We start from the raw sequence: 22,334 nt of genomic DNA on the forward strand, positions 1-22,334 counted from the left end.
CCCGTGTTCCTTTGAGTCCTTCTGAAGCACTATTAACCCTTCTCATGTGTAAGTGAAATCAGGACCAAACCACCTCTAAGAGGAAGTCACAATGATGTAAAACCTCATTTCTGCTCTAAAACACTTTCCTATATTCCTCCAACAGAGGGACAGTGAACGCAGTGACCTCGTTGGGCACTTTGCCCCCCAGGGCATTTGGTAGTGTGTGGAGAGTTTGGTTACCTCATGGAGGCACTGGCATCTAACGGGCAGGGCCAGGAAGGTGCCAAATGCAAGACCCCCCCAGTCCACCCCAATAGTGACCTATGCAGGAGTGAGGTTGGGAGCTGGGGGGGGCAGCTGTTCCCCCTCTGCCTACAGCACCCACGTTCTGCAGGTGGTAGACTTTCTAGTTGCACTTGGTCCCAGTACAGTCCCTGGTGGCAGCGATAGGACGTGTGGAGATTAAGACACAATGAGACAGTTTCAAACGTCCAGGGGGAGAAAACAGCCTGAACAGCTGCAGGACGGCTTCACTCATCTGAGAACCAGGGCTTCAGTGCCAGAGGGCGACCGCAGACCACACTACTTCCCCATCTGGACCAGAAGTGTGTCTGCTGTAGCAGAGCTGGTGCGGACACGGGTGCCCACCCATCCCACTCGCAGGGGCTTTGGACTGTCCCAGCTGCAGAAGCAAAAGGAGCCCAAGTCCCCAGCCGCCCACCACCAGACCACACTGTGCTGGTGCCGTGGCTGCTTGCCGGGACAGCCAGCCACTGGAATACAGACTGTGCCCCTTCAGGGGCCTGTGGCAGCGGGATGTCCACAGCTCCCAGGGCCCGGGTCCTGGTTGCCCTGCCCCTTAGTTCTGAGAACAACCGCGATGCAGCAGAGGCCTAACTTGAAGGGTTTCCCTGTCACGTCTTTTCCTAGATTTCCTGTGGAACGAGGTGAAAACACCCCTTCTCGCCTCACTCCTGAGCCAGAGTTACCAGAGCTAGAAATAAAAGCACACGCCACAGCTTTTTAAGCAGGTCCAGTGCGGGGACTGAAGGCCCCGACCTCCCTCACACACGACGGAGAACACAGGGCGGCCAAAGCAATTAGGGAAACAGTTGCTACTGAGAGGGGAAAAAATAATACCAAATGCTGCTAGATTTAAATTTTTCCTGTGTGTTAAATTGGACTCTGGCCAAGTTATAAAACTGAAGATTTGGATTTTAGAAGGAAATGCAACAGCCGAAGGGTTCAAGAGCAGCAGCAGGCCGCACAAAAACTGAGTGCTGTTGTGCAACACTGACGGGGAGTGGGGGCGGGGAGTGGGGGCCCTCAGTGCACGCAGGTGCCTGGCTGTCCATGTGGGACCAGACTACAGCTTACAAACTTCACAGCACTGCTGGAGCATGGGTGCCCAGTGTTGCATTCACCGGGTACGAGAACAAACGTCGGAGACTTTCAGGAGTTTAGATGTTACTTTATTGGCCAGTTTAACCTGCGCAGAGGCGAACTCCCAAGATGTCTGGAGACACCGTGCTCACGAGGAGCTGCAGATGGGAGCCGCGCCTGGCGTTTACAGCCAGGCCTTTATATATCCTAAGTGAGCAAGCATAGTACAGAAGCAGATGTGGCAGTTTAGCTATTGGCTAGGGAGGTCACACGCAGCATAGCAACAGGGGCTGGCATAACAACAGGGGCCGGTTTTAGCTTAGTGGCAAAATTCAAACATAAACTTCTGATAAGGGTCTCTGACCTTCTTTGTTCTCAGCCTCACAGGGGCCCTATCAGCACTCCCTGTTCCTTCAATAGTTACACTCTTGGCAGCCCCAGCATATCAGCACTCCCTGAATCTAACACCCAGGAGTCTGCACCCCCAGAGAGATGGGACTTGGTGGGGGGTCATCCTCTGGGCACCTAGAGACTACAGTGTCCCCTCCAGGATGAAACATCTTTAGCTAAAGTTGTTGAAGGGGAGATGGGACAGGTCTGCTCTTACCTGCCCGCAGAAGGCAGGACAGGCCGGTCTCCACCCCGCAAGGGGAGCAACGTTTGCATCAGCCCAGAACCTGTCTGGCCACAGGAGCCACAGCTGAGCCCAGAAGGGGTAGGTGGTGGCTCCAGGGAAGAGGCTGTTTGGACCCACAGGGAATGCACCGGGGTGAGGAGGAGGCAGCGACTGAGGAGACAAAGGGGAGGTTCAGAGCCAGGTGGTCAGGCAGGTATGGGCGGACATCAGCCCAGGGAGGCTGCACCAGAACATGGCTTCCCCTGCCAGTGAGCCTGCAGCAGTTTCCTGTGCCATGTGGTGCTGTGGTGGCTGTTTGCTTAGTTCTGAGACCAGGGACTGTTGCTCATGTGGCAAATGGCCAGGGGGCTCTGCTTGTGGCGGTGCTGTGGGAAGTGAGTCCACAATGGCCCCCCGGCTCAGGCCAGAGCAGCATGCAGCTACAAAGTGTTTGCCAGGACCCTGCGTGGAGAATGCCAGCCCGGAGGAACGGGTGTGGCTAGTTTCGAATGCAGGCCAGCTGGCTTCATGTCGAGAAGGCTACGTGTTCTGGGCAGTCCTGCCCACACGGGGACCCCTCATTAGTCTCATTTCTGTGTGCACATGTGTAATTGTGTGCTCGTGGGTGAGTGTGTACGTGCATGTGTGTGCGCACGTAGGTGAGTGTACTGAAATAGCCAAGTCTGTAACAAGTGTAGTAAGGAGACCGGCAGGTGAAGACCAGCTGACAAGGAGAGAGGAACAGTGGTCGGGTCTGACTGACAGTGACATGGCCCCGAGGAGTTCTGGGGCCTCTCTGGGCAGCAGGGCACCCTACAGGAAGGGAGCTGGAAGGAGCTGTGTGCGCTGTGGGGACCCTGTGGGAAGCTGGGACTCAGGCCTGCTCCTGCCCCTGCACAAGACGCTGGGATCAGCCGGGAGAAAGTTCCCAAAGCATCTCTGTTATTGTGAGTCGGGCGCGCAGAGAGAGAGATCAGCAGACGAAATCATCAAGGACTAGCAGAGGACCACCACTCGCTCAGGCAAATGGCCCCGAGTTCTCGCTGTGTCCTATTTTTATTCACAAGACTTCGAAAAGCTTGTTTACTGAGAAATTGGCATAACATCAAGTGTAACTTTTCCTTAAAGATACATGGAGTGCACCTGCAAAATAGCTTAGTAACAACATAATATCAGAAGGCATTAATTGCTATAGCTTCTATGGTTTCCACAACATTTCTCTCCTTATCTCAAGGGATAACCTTGGAAAGTACAGAAATCTTATGAGAATGTTTTACTGAGAAAAGCCCAGCAACTGCCTTCAGTCACTTAGACCTGTTTCAGTGACCTGCCTTCAAGTCACAAAACAATTTTCTTGGCAAAACATTCTTTTCTTGTTGGCTGTGTTCCCATCCAAGGCCATGCAATGGGTTATTCCACTACACGTCTCCTCTCCCGGTCTCTCCTGCTTTACCTTTATGTGGTTCTATGAAAAGAACAGAGGCTCTTAAGAGGCTATAAAGGGAGCAGCTGCGCTCCTGTGCATCTCACCAACACTAAGAAACTTCACTCACCTAGCGATGGTCTGGGCCAGTGCTGGGGTGGGGGTGGGGGGGGCGGCAGGACTTCCGAGGGCTGTGCCTCGGCCAGGAGAGCAAGGCAGCTGTTAAACAGCCATTATTCTTTTATTTTTATTTTTTTTACAGAGGCAGAGAGAGAGTCAGAGAGAGGGCTAGATAGGGACAGACAGACAGGAACAGAGAGATGAGAAGCATCAATCATCAGTTTTTCGTTGCGACACCTTAGTTGTTCATTGATTGCTTTCTCATATGTGCCTTGACCGTGGGCCTTCAGCAGACCAAGTAACCCCTTGCTCGAGCCAGAGACCTTGGGTCCAAGCTGGTGAGCTTTTTTTGCTCAAACCAGATGAGCCCATGCTCAAACTGGCGACCTTGAGGTCTCGAACCTGGGTCCTAGGCATCCCAGTCCGACGCTCTATCCATTGCGCCACTGCCTGGTCAGGCAAACAGCCATCTTTAAACATTAACTTCCATGACCCTGTCAGGACAGAAACACGCTGAAGCATAAAGCTCATCAACGCCAGGTGCTGCGTTTTTCTGTTATCTGTGCTGGTGAGGTGACGTTCGTGTCTGAAACCGACCTAGTGTGTGTGTGCGGGGGTCATACCACAGGGGCCAGCGGGTGCCACAGACCGACCCAGCCCCAACCTCTGATTGTTACTCGTATTTTAGCACAAGTTTGTTTGGGAAGTGTCTCATCTGTAAATAGCCGTGGAAGATTCCAGTTTCAAGTGTGGCTGTGGGGACCCCAGAGCCACACTTCAGAGGCAAGGCGAGAAGCAGTGTCCATACCAGGTAGGTTCCTGGTCAGCGTGGCTCTCCCAGCAGAAGCTTCCACAGTGACCAGGGCACAGGGAACCACCAGGCAGACAGTCACGTCCACGGGTCCTGGGGGTGGGCCCTGGAGCCAGGGCAGCCCCCAGCCACAGACAGGTCTGGGTTGGGCTCCAGCAGCCATCTACAGCGAGGTTGTCGGCCACAGCCTCGCCCTTCGCTGCAGCACAGACCGTGGTGCCTCCTCACGCACACACGGCTAATCTGCTCAATGGTGGGCACTTTTCCTTCCTTCTCAGCCCCACCTACCAGCCCCGTGCTCCCTGCACCTGCCCCTGCTAGCCTTGCTTCCTGAGCTGGGCGGCCCTCCACACCCATGGAGTCCAGCCAGACAGCAAGCCGCCCGCCACAGGCTCTGACCCTGTTCTAAGCACTTCCACATGGTTGCATGATTTTAACGTTTAAATCCTGACTCAGAATTAACCTGACATCAGGTCCATCCTCAGCTGTCCTGAACACCTGGCCCAGCATGCCTGTCCTGGACTGCAGCCCCCGCAGGGTGATCAGATACACGGAGGAGGCACCCGACCAGTGGGCTGGTCTCCGACTCTCAGCAGAAGGCCCACGGCAGACTCCCCTCCCCTCTGGAGCCCCAGGGCTTGCAGTGGCTGGTGGACCTGGGACCTTGCCTACAGAGGGTGGATGTCCTTGACTCGAAGACTTAAGACCTTTGAGTGAACGCACCAGAGCCCTGTTCGCTTTTGGTCTCCAGGACAAACTGGCCTGCTGGGCCATCCGCATCATGAGCTCTGGCTTGTCCCTGCCGTTGGGTTCTAGCGCCTCTGACCTGGCCCTCCTCCAGACTGCTATTTCTATCCAGTGGACAGGGCAAGCCGCAGCACAGACAATACACGACTGTGCCCTCACCGTGCCCTGGAGGTCAGTTTTTGGGGGCCAGTCAGACCGCAGCCCAGCTCACCTTACTGCACCCAGTGACACCCGTGCCCGGGGTAGCACCGGAACACTGACGGGTGACATAAGCATGGTAATCACCTAGCCACCCCACCCCAATCCCCACTGACCTGACAGTGGGCTGTCATGGGGCTCCTTCAGTGACCTTGAAGCCACGCCTCTTCCTGGCTGTCGGTTCCAGGCCCTCCAGGCAGAAATTTGTTCCCCGAGACAAGAGGCTCCCAGTTGGCTGGGAGGTGCGAGGGGCTGCTCCTCTCCCCTCATGGAGCGTCCCATGTGACATCAACATGAATGAGTGAGCTCAGCAGCCCTGTTTCCCGCGAACGCTGCCCAGTGCGGCCAGGAGTGCAGCCACTGACGCCTGCTGTGCTGAGTGCTGCTGTTTTCAGACCAGGTGGCTTTTTCCTAAGCGTTGAGGGCACCTGCGGGTTATTTGGGCCAGGGACACTTCAGTTGTTCCTGTCAGAGTGAGACAGAAGGCTCTGTACCCTTTCCCGCAGAGGGAGCGTGGAGAGGGCGTCACTTCCCAAAGCTGAAGGGCCCACTTCATCCCCAAGGCCCCACCACTGCACGCAGACTTCACCAGGATCCTGTGTGTAGGGTGTTGGCCTCTTCTTCTCCCAAGTTTAGAGAGAATTATTACCGAGTCTCGAGGAGCCCAGACCAGGCAAGTCCTGAGCTGCTCCCCGAATGTCAGGCTCCAGGGGACAGGGGTCCTGAGCTCGGTGTGCCCCCAGCCTTGGGAAAGTGATTTCTCTGTGCCTCAGGGTTTGGATATGTAACCACAGGATTCTAGCCAGACACGGGTTACAGCAGCGCTGGCGGTCAACATGGCGGGTGACCAGTGGGTGAGGATGATGCCCCTCCACTGGCCTAGTGGGGCTCACGGCTGTTCAACTTCTCGAAATTGTCAAAGGCAGCCTGTCAGATCTGCTCACCCTGTGACATCACCAGGGTCACAGTTTCCAAATGTGAGACAGCTGTGCAGGTGACCTGCTCACTCTGGGGTCACCATTGGTGAGCTGCCTTTGCCCCTGCAGTCACCATGCACTCAGCAGATTCTGGCGTGTGTGCCTGGTGTACATGACAGCCAACAGCATGGCTTCCAGGCTGAGACCTGCCGGCTGTTCATAGAGGAAGAGAACGGAGTTCCAGTATGTTCTCTGCAGAGCACGGGCACGCAGTGGACATGGGGCCATAGCACCAGCACAGTAACTAGATCTCATTTAGTCAGAAAGCCCAAGAAACATAGTGCTTTAAAAAACGAGGCAGTGCCTGACCAGGCGGTGGCGCAGTGGATACAGCGTTGGACTGGGATGCAGAGGACCCAGGTTCGAGACCCCGAGGTCGCCAGCTTGAGCGCGGGCTCATCTGGTTTGAGCAAAAGCTCACCAGCTTGAACCCCTTGCTGGAGCCAGCGGTTACTCGGTCTGCTGAAGGTCTGCAGTCAAGGCACATATGAGAAAGCAATCAATGAACAACTAAGGTGTTGCAACACGCAATGAAAAACTAATGATTGATGCTTCTCATCTCTCTCCATTCCTGTCTGTCCCTGTCTATCCTTCTCTCTGACTCACTCTCTGTCTCTGTAAAAAATAAGTGAAAACAACAACAACAAAAAAAACGAGGCAGCTTCTTAGGCCCTGCCCGGTTGGCTCAGTGGTAGAGTGTGGGCCCAGTATGTGGATGTCCCGGGTTCAATTCCCAGCCAGGTCACACAGGAGAAGCGCCCATCTGCTTCTTCACCCCTCCCTCCCCCTCTCCCTTCTCCCTCTCTTTCTCTCTTCTCCCACAGCCAAGGCTCCATTGGAGCAAGTGTCCTCAATGCTGAGGATGGCTCCATGGCCTCTCCTCAGGTGCTAAAAAAAAAAAAAAAAAAATAGCTTGGTTGCTGAGCAACAGAGCAACGCCCCAGAGGGGCAGAGCAATACCCCCTGCTGGGTTTGCCAGGTGGATCCAGGTCCCTGCACATGCGGGAGTCTCTCTGTCTCCCTTCCTCTCACTGAATAAAAAAAAAAAAGCTGCCGTCAAGCGTCACGTGCTTCTACCTGGTCTGCGTGATGTGCAGGGTGTGCAGGTTGTGCTGCGCTCCGCCACAGAGGCAGGAGCCACCCAGTGTCCAGTTCCCGTTTCTCATGGTGTAGTTCTCACGGCCACGGGCCCTAAGTTCTTGGAAACAGCAACTCTCGAAGCAGAAGCTGTGGTCTGTGACTGTCTCATTCTGCATTTGCTTCGATCACCTTGACATTCAACAATGTTACTTTGCTGAGATAGGTAGAGGCAGGGATCCATTGGCTGTGATGGACTGGGGGCGGGGGGTGGGGTGATGGCCAGAAGGAGCAGACAACCCCACGCCCAGAGCGAAGCGAAGGCTTATCCCGAGGTTGCTGTGGGCTCCTGATTCAGTGACAGCGGCAGGCACAGCAGAGATGAGGAAACCCTTGTGGGTTTGGGGAGGAGTTGCAGCTGGGGAGGATGGACTTTCGGCTCCACAGCCCCCAGCTCTCCGGGACCCTGTGCAGGGTGGGAGGTGTGGTCACTGTCACAACAGAAAGGCTGAGCTGCCTCTAGAACCCGTAGAGAAAGGTGCTCGCCCTCTGGCTTGAGAGAAGCATAGGAAGGAAGCGTTGTTCCTGATGTGCACGGGGCTGAGGGGCCTCACTGCAGGGCCGCCCACCCACCCACCTGCGTGCCTCCCCTCCCACCGCCAGGGCACCTCCTGGGCACTGGCTCCCCATGGCTTTCTGCAGGGCCAGCCCAGCCAACAGAACACTGGAAAGCCAGGTCAGTGGGAGGTTCAGATACAGCCTCTGGGTCTCAGGCCACCTGCATGTCCCTGTGCCACTAGGAGGCCACTTACTGCCCCCACTTCCAGAGGAGGATGGCACCCACAGGCCTGAGTTTCCATTTCCCCACTGCACAGAATGCTCATGGGCAGGGAGCTGGCAGCAGTGGTCACAGGCATCTCCACATGCTCTGCCCCAGAGAAATGAAGCCAGACAAGACCAGCCCGAGTGTCTCTGCACTGTACTGTGCACCTGGTGGTTGTGTCCTGCTGGCGCCTGGCCCATCGCTTAGTCAATGTGTGGTGAGCTGGATGACCTGTCCTCCAGGGCGTGGCCTGATGTGGAATTGAGCCCCTCCCCAGAGAAGGGGAGAGACAGATCCTGCCATCCCCTCTGGGACCCTGCAGACTCCTGGGGCCCTGAGCGCTCTCTGCGTGGCTGACTGGGTACGCTGGGTGATCGCCAGGGCGGGGTGCCCACGTCCAACATGGCAGGAGCTGGGGACAGTCCTGACCTTGAGCCCCAGGCTGCCTGCCTGCAGCACAGGCCTGGGCGTCCTTTCTGTGTCCCCAACCTCAAATCTGGACTGACTTTTCTGGAACACGTCACCTCTGGGGAGATGGGGGAGTCAGGAAGCAGTGTCCTGAAAATGCTCTGGGACACGTTTGCACTCTGCAGTGACACATCATCCTACAACCTGTCTCCCGGGAGAGTATGTCAGCTCCTGGCACTGGGCATAACTCCGAAGGCTTGTTTCTGTCTGGTTCGGTGCCGGCTCAGCCAGTGGAGGCTGGGTATGCGGGAGATGGTGTGTGAGTGAGAAACTGTTAACTCCAGGGGTGGGTGTGCCCACATGGGGACACACATGTGCATGTGCCTGCATTCCTGTGTGTGCCTGCGTGTATGAACATGTGCTAGTGGCTCCCACGTGTACACCAGTTATGTGCACACACGTGTCTAGAGGGTTACCCACACAACATACAGGTACTAAGCAGGTATTCACACCGTGTCCAGCACTGGTCATCGACGGCCTGATGCCCGGAGTGCAGAGCGCAGGGGAGACAGAATTCAGACAGTATATGTGAACTATACTTGTGCAGTGCAGAGGGTGGGGGCCACGCCTGGGGCACTGCACTTGTCCCGCACACTCCATCACGCCCACTGTGGAGAGGGGCCTCAGGATGCCATGGACCTCGCTTGGAAGCAGCACGTGGAACCCTGCTGGTGACAAGCTGGAAATGAAGCAGCAAGCCTGGTCTCTACCACACACGGAGAAACTGAACACTTAGTATTTCTTTTGTTAGGAATACAGCTACGTTGTATTTTCTTACATATTCTGATATTTACTCCTGAGTCTTACACCAAGATAGAGGACACAACCACTAAGTACAAGGTCTGTGCTGCCAGCCACAAACGTCTTCCAACCAGGAAGAAGGGACAGCTGTACTTGAAGTCGAGAAGCTCGGGGACCAGGATTTGGGAACAGGTTGTTATCAGCAAACACAGCAGGACAATGCGGCCAGGTGAAGTGAGCCAGCCTGGTGTCTTCAGGTCCTGGGCCCCTTGTCTGCCTCTCCTGGCCCTGCCACAGCCCCCGCCCCCCACTCCCCGCCTCCCAGTGGCCTCAGCTCTTCTCTGCCTTGGGCTTGCTGAATGCAGGGCCCCTATGGGATGAGCACCTCCTGTCCTCCTGCTGAGGCTGGTGGGACTCGCCAGGTTTCTGCAGAGGCTCATGCTCCATGCTACAGGGACAGCCTGAGCCCTATCTGTCCTGTAGGTGTGTGTGTGCATGTGTGTACACACATGCACATGAGCATGTGTGTGCTCGTGCAGTGGGAGAGGCTTCCTCCTGCGTCCTCATTGCTGTTTTGTCCTGGAGGGTCTGAAGCCCCGTTCTGGGTGGGACGTTTGTGTCTCTGATGTCTAGAGGGTTGGAGGGCAGACAAGGCCCCGCCCGGGTGGCAGAGCTCAGCCCTATTACATGAACTTCTTGCAAAACCAAACCAGATGCCCCCCCATGAAGCATCTGGAGCCACACTGCTGCGTGGATGGGGCTCCCTCCCTGCCCCTCAGCCTGCCTCTGAGCCAGGAGCGCCAGCACCATGGCCAAGGTTTTGCCTGAACTTCTGCCCAGAAGGGTGGGGACAAGGACAGCCAGGGCCAGGCCAAGTGCTTGTAAACTGTCACAGTGAGATCCCCCTCCCCCCATTTGGCCTCTAAAAATGGCTTTGCACTCACCAGGCCCGCCACCCCCTCCCCCAAGTGTTTAAAAGACGTGACTGTTAGGCCAAAGCAGGGGAACCCTCTGAATGACGTTCAGGAAGGTGTGCTGGTCGCACCAGGGGAGGGTCCCACTCTGTCCCTTGGGCTGGCTACTCAGAGACAAAGGCTGCTGGAAAGGAGCAGCCTGAGCTGCTTAGAGAAGCCTCACAGGGCTCTTGTGTTGCAGAGCTGAGAGTTACTGTCCCACGCGGACCTCCGGGACATCACACCCAGAGACTGCCCTGCATCATGGGTCAGGCATGTCTGCTCTCCAGTGTCCTCCACCTAACATGGTAGGGGTCCAGGGGAGGGCCAAGGAGGGGCTGCCTCAGAAGAGAGAGAAGGTTTACCACTGAGCCGGCTGGGCACTGCTGATACAGTGTAGCCGAGGGCTCCAGACAAGGGGATCTGAGGACAGGCCACCACATGGCACCCAGAGGCCCAACTGACACGTCATGCACGATGAACCTTTCCCACAACTCGCCAGCAAGGGGTTCCTGTAGGGTCTTGCATCTCATTTTCATAAACCCCACAATTACCACCAGACACAGTCCTCCGTGTTCTTGGTGCTCACTGCACACTCTTGAAAAATGTCCCCAAATGACAGAGAGACTCACAGCCAGTTGGCTGCGGAGAACCAGCGCCCAGGCTGGGCAGTTCACTGGGGACTCCCAAAATGCCAAATCCTCCAGTAGGGACAGAGTTGGGGCCTGCTCACCATTGAATGCACTAGACAGGAGAGCGTACAAAAAAGACTTTTATTAAATGAAGGAAGACCCGTCTGGGGGGTCATATATGAAATATACAAAACTTTACAGCAGGCCTCTGAGGAGTGGCGTGGGCGGCGGGTTGTGCTGGTGCCCCCACTCTCAGAGGCCCTGCCCCTCTGGCCGCTGCAGGGAGGGAGCAGGACACTAGTCCTCACTGCTGCATCCGATCGGATCCCCTCTGTACCTCGACAGTGTGCTGTGGCATTTAAGGGAAAACGGCCCCCAACCCCCACACCACGACAGAAGCCACAGCCCCAGCCCCGCAGGGCTGAGCTCCATGAGATCTTTGGCATGGCCCATGCTTCCCGTCACTATCACAGAAAAATTACTTTCTGGTATTGAAACTTCTCAAAACCACCATTTCTGCAAAATAATGTGTTTCAGTGTGTGGAGCTTTGCAAAATTTACACGTCTTTCTGAAGAGGACACTCCATCTGAGGGCCAGTATGGGGACCTGAGGTCTGTCACGGTGGAGGTGACATGCAGGTCACATGAGGTCGAGCTCTGCCTCCAGCGCCGCGGCCATCTCGTCTGCCTCCGAGCTGCTGCCCTCCTCGTCCTCGCCGCTGGACCTGCTGGACTCACTGGCCGCGTCGGCCTCGCTCAGCTTCCTCTTGTGGCCCCTGGAAGAGAAGCACTCACTGTGAGATGCCCCCATGCACATCCGGCTAGTAACCGGGGGCCTGTCTCTACACAGTGCACCCCAGTTCTGTGGCCTAGGACACTGCTGTGCCACCTGACCGGGGACCATGACAGGCCCTCTCACCACCTTCACTGCCAGAACCGCATCTCCACAGACGCAATGTGGCGGCAGAGGATGACGCTGCATCAGTGATGTGTCTGAGCTGAGCTGGTTCTGGCGGAGAGTGACATGTGGTCACAGAGAGGAGGGCAGGGCAGCAAGTGCCACGATCATGGTCAGTCCTGGAATGAGGCTGTGGACAGGCCTGGGACCCGCCCTTGTGGGAGCACACGCTTGAAGCCTTGTCACCCTGAGCGGTCGCAGGCCTCCACCCACCCACCACCCACCCACATGGAGCGGGTCTGGCTGCACACGGGTGAGTGACAAGGAGGCGGACCAGGCACGGGGCCCAGACGAGTGTGGCGCTTGTCCCGCCCCCCGGGGCTGCTGACCCGCCTCCGGATACCGCAGTCTGCGGTGCGTGTCTCCTGTCAGCAACTGGGACAAACCACCTCTCCAGGCACAGACACTGTCGGCTGGGAGGAGACGAGGACCCAACAGCGAGCGAGTCATCGGGCCGCACAGAGAACGAGCGAGTCTGGCAGACACGGGAGACCCCATTTCCTCAGGCAGCCAAACTACCACTCTGAACCGTCATAACCTGCCACCACCCTGCACAATGTGTGATCAGAAACGCCACTGCCCTCCTCACATGCCCTGCAGGCCACTCAGCGTCTTGTCAGGACCTGCGGGCTTGAACAGAAGACGTGGTGAGCCACTACCACCACCACTGGCTCATAGCTCCCCCTCCCGAGGCCTCTGAGCTGGGGACATGCAGCCACACAGAAAACAGATGAACCCTGGTCCTGACTCCACCCTGACACAGGGACAGGCGGTGTGGCTTCATGTCAGTTCCCACAGGCCTCCTGGAGCGACTGCTGAGATGGTCAGTGCCTGTCCAGTCCCCTCTGGGCCCTCGGGTGACTCTTCACTCTGTCACTGCACCTCCTGCTTAGAGCTCCTGTCCAAGGCCATGTGCTCACAGGCCCATCAAACCTCTGCCCACAGCTGCTCTGCGCTCTCGTCTGTGAACGTGATCGGCGTGCTCGTGGCCTCTGCCGTCTCTCTGCAGACCTCAGCATTTCTCTGCTGATGTGGCATTTTGGATCCTGTGCTGCAGCCCCCCCCCCCCCCCCCGCCCCGGTCCTGATCCCACTCTCAGGGCTCGTGAGCGTGGTTATTCAGTGACTGGCTATTCTGGTGACATCACCATCCCCAAAGCGTGGTCTCTGTTGGCCCAGGACAGTGACCCACGTGCTGTGGCAGGTGTGGGGAGAGGACTGTCACCTGTCCCGAGGTGTCTGGCACTGCCGTTGATAGAGGGCAGCTTGCCAGCCACCATCAGGTTTAAGTGCTGACCCCGCCCGACCTGGTGCTTCTGCGTCTAGACGGGTACCTGAGTGACGGACACATGCGGGGTTCTTGCAGCACCGTCTACAGCGCAGGATAGAGCCAGCACTGTGCTCGCAAAGGTGAGAGGGCCTGTGACCCCGGGACCCCTGGGGCACCCCCCCTCCCCCCCGTGTACAGCCACAGACCCCACAGCTCCAGTGGGAGGAGAGCGGGCACCTGACGTCCCCAAGTAACGCTGTCCATCCCTCCACTGTAGAATGATGAGCTCCCAGCGTCAGTGTTAGAGTGGACCTTCTGGGTTAAACCTGCCAACATCAGAAACACTGTCCGCGCCTGATGCCCACATGTAGCCGTGGGTGGACGTGCGGGTGGACATGCCAGGGATTCAGCCTCTAAGAATGGGTGGTTTTCCGTGTCTACTGGGGACCAGATGGGATGGTTCCAGCACCAAGACTAAAATTTTCTAGCACTTCGAGGAGAGTCTGTGCTGAGACTGGATGTCACTGTCAACAGGGGACGATGGAGAACAGCCCCTCTCCACATGTCTGACCTGTCGTCTTCACACACCTACCGCCTCCTCAGACCTCCGACGGTTTGTTCCCATGGTCTTTAGGTCACTGTGCAGCAAGTCTCCAGCGCAGACAACACAGCACCCACTGGGGACGCTCTGGTCTGGGGAGATACATCCAATGCCCATGACTTGTTTATCTGAGGGACCGACCCCAGGAGCCAGAGCGCTTACCGCCGCCGTGCACAGAGCTGGCGTCTGGTGGCTATTGATCTGGAGGAAGAATGAGTCAGTTCTGGGCACAGAAGCAAAAACAGACCCCTTCCTCCTTCCAATAAAGCACTCTGTCAGGTTCAGTGGCATTCGGATTCCTCAGAACAGCGTGGCTATGCAGAACCCGCAAGATGTGCTGCCAACTGACACCCGTGACATCAGCCCGGGCCACGCTATTGCATGGGGACATCTGTCATAAACCAAAACGATCCACGGGCAAACACAAAAAACCCAAAGCATGTTTTATTTAATTTCAAGTGAAAACACAGCTCCCTGCTCCGTGGCGCTCTGCTCAGCCCCTGCGCTCAGAGAGAAGTCAGACCAGCGCTGTGGCCAGTCCTGAGTCTCTGAAAAATGCCTCGTTTTTTCTCTGCTTGGCAGAGGACACAGCAGCAGGTTAAAAACTCATTAGAGCACATGCCACATGCCAACAAGACAATGCTTCAAGTCAGGGCACTGCTCAGAGGGGCTCCGTCCTATGACACCAGGGGACGCACGGAGATGAGACACAGCCAGCAGGTCTGAGCATGTGGCCTGTGAGCGCCCAGCACAGACTTAACATAGCATCAGCCAGGAGTGTGGCCTCGAGGGGACAGTGCACGTTTCCTGCTGGACCAATGGCTACAAATCTACTGTAAAGAAATTCCGCAGGTGGGACAGTGATGATCTGTCTCCATTGGCTGCTGGGATTTCTGCCCAACCTTGTGTGCCACCGGACGGAATCACACTGTATTTGCTCACTGGGGTACAGCAGCTCTGGCTCAGACCCAGCGGATCAAACCTGGTGTCGGGGGGAACTCGCGGGATGGGAGGCTGGTAAAAAGCATGACCGTCGACACGTGTTGAGCATGCTGTCAGCCCACAGGGAGCTCCCAAAAGGACTCGTGTTCCCGCTGACACCCTCCAGATGCACCAGGATGAAGGTGGGCTCCTGGACCACATCTGTAGACGCAGCCACGCTAGGACAAGGTACCGCGCAAAGGGCAGATGGCGGCCTGAGCAACTGAAACCGTAACACCCAGGTAAAGACCCACGTTGTCAGGTACGATGGCTCGGGATGTGCTCGTGTGCAAAGCACCTGTAGCAGAGTGTGACCTCGGCCCTCTCTGGACCACTACACAGACATCCTTAAGGCCCTTCCCGCTGGCGCTGCTGGTGATGACGACCCAGCCACATGCAGACCTGGCAGGTGGCAGTGTGAGTGTGGGGTCAGAGCTGCTATGCCGGCCACTCCCTGGGTCGGCATGCAGGCCCAGGTCCTGCTCCTGCCAAGCCTCATGCTCACCTGGCCCCCCGGGTATCTGCCACGCTCCTCTCGCTGGGTGACTGTGACTCAAGCATGTGCCCTCTCTGTGCTGTCGTGGCTGCGGGCTCGCTCGGCCGAGGCCCCTCCTCCGGCTTCTTCTTCTCGCTGTCACTGTCGTCGCTGCCTTCCCCAAGGATGTCGTCTACCTGCCGAAGGGCCAAGAGTCAGTGCGCTCACAGTCAGCTCTCAAAGGAACCAGCCTGTGTCCCTCTGGGGAAGGAGCCTGACCTGACCCGCCATGGCGTCCAGTGACACACTTTCTATGGGACCATGGGACTATGTGCCCATCGCTACTTTATGTCCCTACACTGGCCTCTGCCGTGGGCTTGATCAGCAGTGCCGAGAAACGTGATGGGCACACCGGCCACCTCAGGTCCACACAACTCAGACGGGGACCTCACGTGTGATGTGCTAAGATATTTCACGGGGAAGAGTCAGGGTCAGTGGCGCCTGCTCTCTAGAAGGAACCCAGAGTCTGCGGGGCAAGCAGGTGTTGGCGCCTCTTCTCCCTGAGACCCCGGTGACCTTCACAGGCCTGTAGGCTAGGGCGACAAGAGCAAAGTCTCGGGAGAGCAGGCCACCCGAGCGACATGTAGCACCAGATGGGAAGCAGGGGAGGATGCGGACAGGCTGAGGCCTGCAGCGTTCCACTGCAGCCAGCACGGCAGACTCGCCACGTGTGCCGCAGTTGCCACCGGGGCCAGGGTGGGGCTCAGCGCATAGCAGGGTGTGAAGAGCCACCCACAGTGCATTCGGCCACCAGTGCTGGTCAACGAGGGGCCGCCAGGCTCTCTACCAGCTCAGCTCTGCTCCCCGCGCCCGTCCTTAGCACATGGAGCTGCTAGGGCAGAGTCACCTGCTTGACCTGGGGAACGACCCGTGAGTCTCCCAGTCCTTCATGCGGGAGACGGGGTCATGTGTGGCACTGTGGCCAGCGCTCTACTCTCCACTGATGACGGAAGCTGCTGTGGTCTCAGCAAGTCAGGCCAAGCAGCATGGCTGCTCGTACCTGTCCCCTCTGTTCCAATGCAGCACTCGGCATAGAGACAGGGCTGGCCCAAGCAGGCTGAGGACACGGAGGAACCAAATCATCTCAGCCCTGTGGATGTGCACGGGTGTGACGGCAGGCCTGGGGGACATGAGTCCACAGACCGGGTTGGGTTCCCAGGCTCAGAAGCTCCGCTCATGCCTGTGACCTGCTGAGCTCACGGCCTGGGAAGGCCAGCATCCTAAGTGAGCACCGGCTTCCTCAGCACAGCTAGCAGAGGACCAGCATGGTGACCTGGCTCCTGCTGGGCTCAGGCATGACCGGCAGACGTGCAGGATGTAAGGCTGCACCCTCCCAGACAAGATCACAGTTTGGGCAAAGGGTCACAGATGCATCATGAATACCCTCAGCTGACAGACACACCTGAAACGAGGCCACGAGAGCACGGCACGCACCACCCACTGTCCCCACAGAGGCAGGGACACCTGTTTGTCTCATCATTTAGTCAGTGGGAAATGTGCTGTTTTATTCAGAATAGAACAGGACAGCACAGCATTACTCCCGGCACAGGGAGACCCGCTGTTGGGTGGGGAAGCTGTTGTGAGGCTCCCCTGGGCACCAGCCCCACACTTGTACAGCCTTGTGCTGTGATGCTGCCAGACTGAAGTCCCCTCTGGGTCCCCAGCATGCAAGGAGGCCCCTAGAGCTAACCAACCGGGATGCGGCACTCACACATGCTGGTGCAGGTCGCATGGTGTGGCTCCATGGCCTTTTGGGGCCACATGGCCCATTTAGGACACTGTGGCTTGCCCCAAACTGCCCTTTAACTCACCCAGATAGCTAACCTATGCGCCACTCTCTCTAAAAACATGAGGCCCCCATTCTAGGTCCTCAGGGGCTGGAGGTGGCCTGGCGCGGCAAGTTCACCCACGGTAGCGTGGGTCTTTGCTGCTTTGCTTTTCCATTTCCCTCTGTCCCTTATCCCGAAGCGAGAAGCAGCTCTTCTTCCTTCCTGCCTCCTTCCTGTCCCATGCAGCCGGTCTCAGCATAGGTGCTGTGATCACCTCAAAACGAATTTCTCTGCCCTTCATTAGTCACTACCGGTACAAGGGTGTACAAGCCTCAGAGCCTCTTGTTCACCAACCCGCAAGTCTCGAGCCAGTACCTTGGTCTGGGCACCACCTGGCCCCGAATCTGGGGTCCTCCTTATCCAATATGTCGTCTCTGCACCCCCTACCCAGCTATCTTAAGTCTATGCCTGGTCTCTCCACATTGTCCTGCCCCACGGTAAGTCACAGGACAGGCCTGGCCAAAGTAGTTGTCTCCTAACCCTGAATGCCCTCCCCCCGGTGGCAACCAGCTCCTTGAAGAGCTTTCTAATGCCATCGCTCCCATCCTGGGATGTGTCATTTTTCTAGTGTACTACCCTTTGCCTTCCCCTCCCCGTCCATCGTTTTTCCCTCTGTGGCTCAGGTTATCATTTACAAGACCTTCCTCATTCTTTATTCTTGATACCTTTCTGTCTTCACTTTTTTTTTTGCCTGGTTGTGCTTAAACGCTTTTTATATACAAAAATATGAAGTTAGCCTTTTTTTAAAGATTTTATTTATTCATTTTAGAGGAGAGATAGAGAGAAGGGGGGGAGGAGCAGGAAGCATCAACTTCCACATATGCCTTGACTGAGCAAGGCCAGGGTTTCAAACCAGTAACCCTCAGCGTTCCTGTTTGACGCTTTGTCCGCTGTGCCACCACAGGTCAGGCTGGAGTCAAGATTTTTAAAAAATGTTTTAATTGAATTTATTGGGGTGACATTGATTAATTAAATAGGTTTCAGGTGTTCAATTCTACAACACATTATCTGTACATTGTATTTTGTGTTCACTATCCCAAGTCAAGTCTCCTTCCATCACTGTTTATTACCTCCATCCAGCCCACTTTCCCCCTGGTAATCACCATACTGTTGTCTGTATGAAGGGAGGGAGTTAGTATTGCTATCCAAGTCAGCACGAGTCCATAGCCAATGCTCTTAACACATCTTTTTTTAATGAATGAATTCATTCAACAAACGTTTACGTAGGACCTACGATGAACAAGCCAAAGGACTTATACAAAATGTTTTCAGATAGTTACTGAAAATTTGTGGGATATTACCATAGAAACTGATGTCTCTAGCCCTGGCCGGTTGGCTCAGCGGTAGAGCGTCGGCCTAGCGTGCGGAGGACCCGGGTTCGATTCCCGGCCAGGGCACATAGGAGAAGCGCCCATTTGCTTCTCCACCCCTCCGCCGCACTTTCCTCTCTGTCTCTCTCTTCCCCTCCCGCAGCCAAGGCTCCATTGGAGCAAAGATGGCCCGGGCGCTGGGGATGGCTCTGTGGCCTCTGCCTCAGGCGCTAGAGTGGCTCTGGTCGCAACATGGCGACACCCAGGATGGGCAGAGCATCGCCCCCTGATGGGCAGAGCGTAGCCCCTGGTGGGCGTGCCGGGTGGATCCCAGTCGGGCGCATGCGGGAGTCTGTCTGACTGTCTCTCCCCGTTTCCAGCTTCAGAAAAATACGGAAAAAAAAAAAAAAAAAAAAAAAAAAAGAAACTGATGTCTCTAGTAGTTTCTCCACTAAATATATTTTTGAGATTAATAAGTATGGGCAGTACTGAGTCCACAAAGTATTGAAACATCTTACATACAGTTAACTAAGATGCTAAGTGTAGGAGTCAATACTCAGGAATTTTCCTCTTTCCTTTCATGCTTTTCAAAGATTACACTGGTGACTCAGATTTGACTCCATTCTTACTATAGAAGTTGCATCATCCATCTCTTTCAATGGGGATTGTAAGACTACAGTAATACTGACCCTTCTTCAGGTTGCATCAGTCTATTATCAAGATAGAAATCACTGTTTGGCCACATTACAGCTTCATATCAATTCGTACAAATTTCCTGTATAGGCCCTGGCTGGTTGGCTAAGTGGTAGAGCATTGGCCTGGCGTGCAAGAGTCCTGGGTTTGATTCCCGGTCAGGGCACACAGGAGAAGTACCCATCTGCTTCTCTACCTCTACCCCTCTCCTTCCTCTCTGTCTCTCTCTTCCCCTCCCACAGCCAAGGTTCAAGTGGAGCAAAGTTGGCCCGGGTGCTGAGGATGGCTCCATGGCCTCTGCCTCAGGTGCTAGAATGGCTCTGGTTGCAAGAGAGCAACAGCCCAGATGGACAGAGCATCACCCCCTGGTGGGCATACCGGGTGGATCCCGGTCGGGCGCGTGCGGGAGTCTGACTGCCTCCCTGTTTCCAACTTCAGAAAAATACAAAAAAACCCAAACAAACCCACGGGGCCTGAGCTCACTGTGCTCACACAAACAAACTCATCCACATACAGTGTCTACTCTATGAAACACGGGTCACGGTCTCAGAACGCATAGGGCTGGTGCCCTCACCGCTGCCCTGAGCCCTGTAGACACCAGCAACCCTACTGCCTGTTTGGCAGAAAGCAGTTCTGGATGAAGCATTAGACACAACGTGTAACCATTTGGTACCAACATGACTACAGACAATCACACCAGACGTGCACACACTACCATTCTCTGACAAAGACAAGCAGTGAGTCTGGGACCTGCGTCTGAATGGATATGGCTCTAAAATGCTGCATGTTGCTGGGTACACTGAGGACAAGTGTCTGAACAAACTGTTGGGGCGGCCATGGAACCCCTGGGACATCTGCCCCTGGTGCAGGACGAGGTGGACATGGGGTGATGGTCCTAACACCTGGGCTCTGGAGTCACCAGGGGTGGTGCTGAGTTCACAGCAGGAAGCACACTGCACATGCGCTCCTATCAACACCGGTTCCAGCCTGCCTCAGAGCTCCTCTGGTTGATTCGTACAACTACAAGCTTGGAGTCGACACACAGGTGAGCATGGGTCCTCAGGGGAGAGCAGGGACCTCAGAGCACAGGTGAGCACCTTACGTTCACTGTCCCGTGTCCTAGGACCTTCCATTTACTAAGATGAGTACAGATGCCAGCAGGTAACAGCAGAGCTGTGCCAGGAGACCTGGGACAGACAGCACGATTCCCTAGAACTGTATTTGACACAAATGTTTTCAGTAGAGAGCCCACCTAAGGAATTCATGTAAACAAATCCTGTCACTTGACTGAAAGGCTGTTTGCTGACAGCAAGACAATGCACAGTGAGCCACCTAGCTGAGTCTCCAGGGGACGTGGACAGACGTCAGGATGAAGCTGGAGACACATCTCCCTGATGCCCCAAGAACACACCTCTCAGCAACACTGGGGGGACACAGCCTCTCTCTGATCACCTGATTTTCAACCGTTCCAGAGTGCCCTCCTTCAGTGACAAGTACCACCGTATGGATCAGGACCCGCCTCACAATCAGCGTGCGAGGTGGGCGTCCCTACTGCACAGTGTCCTGTGACTTCTCTCCCTCTCAAGTGTCCAGGGAGCAGAGCCCCCATGGGTGCCAGGGGCAGCCAGCAGCCTTCATGTCCCTCGTGACCAGCACTCCCTAGACAACGTGACAGAGCAAAGGCCCGGCCTTGTGTGGCAGCTCCACGGGTCTACTGGCTGGCCAGGTGACACCTAGAGGTTCTCTGAGACCCTCTGAGCATGGTGGCATTCAGGAAAGGGGTACAAACACCCAAGAGCTGACTCACGCTGACAAATGGCGGACACACCCATTGGAGGGTCACAGGGTCTCCTGATACCCTGGTGTCTCACACGCTCTCAGAGAGCAGGCTCTGAAGGACGGGCCTCTCTGATGAGACCACTGGCTGCCGTCTGTCCTGTGACCAGGGCACAGAGCGGCTCTGCCCTTGTTGACTCTCCATGGGGTGCCATGGTGGCACGGGCCCTCATGCTGACTACAAACTTTAGGAAGTGCAGACATCTCTCCACTCAGCCTCTTGTGGCAACTCCATGGGGACCCTTCCCTGTCTCACCAGCCCGGGGACGGTAGTCCAGACCAGCACCACCTGCCTGTCCCCCACTCTGCTCAGTCATCCCTCTGGGCTGCGTGTGGAGGATGAGGATGTGCCCCAGGCTCCCCAGGAGAGGACAGCGGTCAGCTCCCATTCAGTCCAGAAGCGCTGACCACACCCCCACTTCCCAGGACAGCTGCTGCCTGCAGCACTGGCTTCCCCAGCACCCCTCCCTCCTGTGCCTCCTGGGGAGGCCAGGGTGCCTCCCACCTCCCCTCTTGTTCCCAGCAGCACCGTCTCAAGTTTTAAGGCTAATTTTTATTTCTATAGAAAGATTAGGTAGGTGTCAGAGTCATATTTAATACTTGTACTTGACATAAAAGTTTCAATCCCTCTAATATGAAATAGAGTCAAAAATGTTTTCACTCCCTGACAAATTGGGTAGGTATCTGCATGGGTCACAGCAGCAAAGTCGGGACACTCTAGATCTGTGCTTGGAGCCAGAGAAGTAACACTGAGAAGTTCTTTCAGGGAAATCATTTTTTATGGAACAAAATTAGCTTGTCCTGGTAGATGATGGAAAACAGAGGAATTCGGTTCATTTAAAAATGGAGTTGAGCCTGACCTGTGGTGGCGCAGTGGATAGGGCATCAACCTGGAAATGCTGAGGTCGCCGGTTTGAAACTCTGGGCTTGCCTGGTCAAGGCACATATGGGAGTTGATGCTTCCAGCTCCTCCCCCCCTTCTCTCTCTGTCTCTCTCTCCCTCTCTAAAATGAATAAATAAAATAAAATCCAGCCTTAAAAATGGAGTTGAAAGACAAACTATGACCTGAATATGGTCACCTCAGGTTCAGATGAGGCTCTGTACTGATTCAACCATTCACGTTTTTCTGCTGTTGTTGAAAATAAACCGAAATCCTGTTTCCCTGCTTAGGGCCCTTCCCAGTGGAAACTGAATCATGTGCCTGCACAGCATCATCAGGCTGAGTGGGCGAGCGCTGTGCACGGCCAGCGCTCTGAGATGAAGAGGGCTGGCCTTTGTCCGGCCCAGGTGTCTGGAGGCCTCTGAGTGCTGAATGCTGGGACATGTGAGGTGGCTTTGCACACCGGCCCTCAAACAGCAGCAGCCCAAGC

General features: G+C 55.8%; 1 protein-coding gene across 4 annotated transcripts in view; it reads right to left on the reverse strand.

Moving 5' to 3' along the window:
* Positions 1-11,081: 11,081 nt before the first annotated feature.
* Positions 11,082-22,334, reverse strand: part of CTDP1 (CTD phosphatase subunit 1) — a 29,623-nt gene continuing 18,370 nt past the window's right edge. For 2 of the 4 annotated variants that reach the window (XM_066246644.1, XM_066246647.1), the window contains exons 12-13: positions 15,266-15,432; positions 11,082-11,727 (exon numbers count right to left, since the gene is read on the reverse strand). In XM_066246644.1, coding sequence (XP_066102741.1) covers positions 11,592-11,727; positions 15,266-15,432 — 303 coding nt within the window. In that variant the 3' untranslated portion in view covers positions 11,082-11,591. The other 2 variants (XM_066246645.1, XM_066246646.1) reach the window with 2 other exon arrangements.

This window comes from Saccopteryx bilineata, chromosome 11, assembly GCF_036850765.1.
Source record: "Saccopteryx bilineata isolate mSacBil1 chromosome 11, mSacBil1_pri_phased_curated, whole genome shotgun sequence".
Taxonomy (NCBI): Eukaryota; Metazoa; Chordata; class Mammalia; order Chiroptera; family Emballonuridae; genus Saccopteryx; species Saccopteryx bilineata.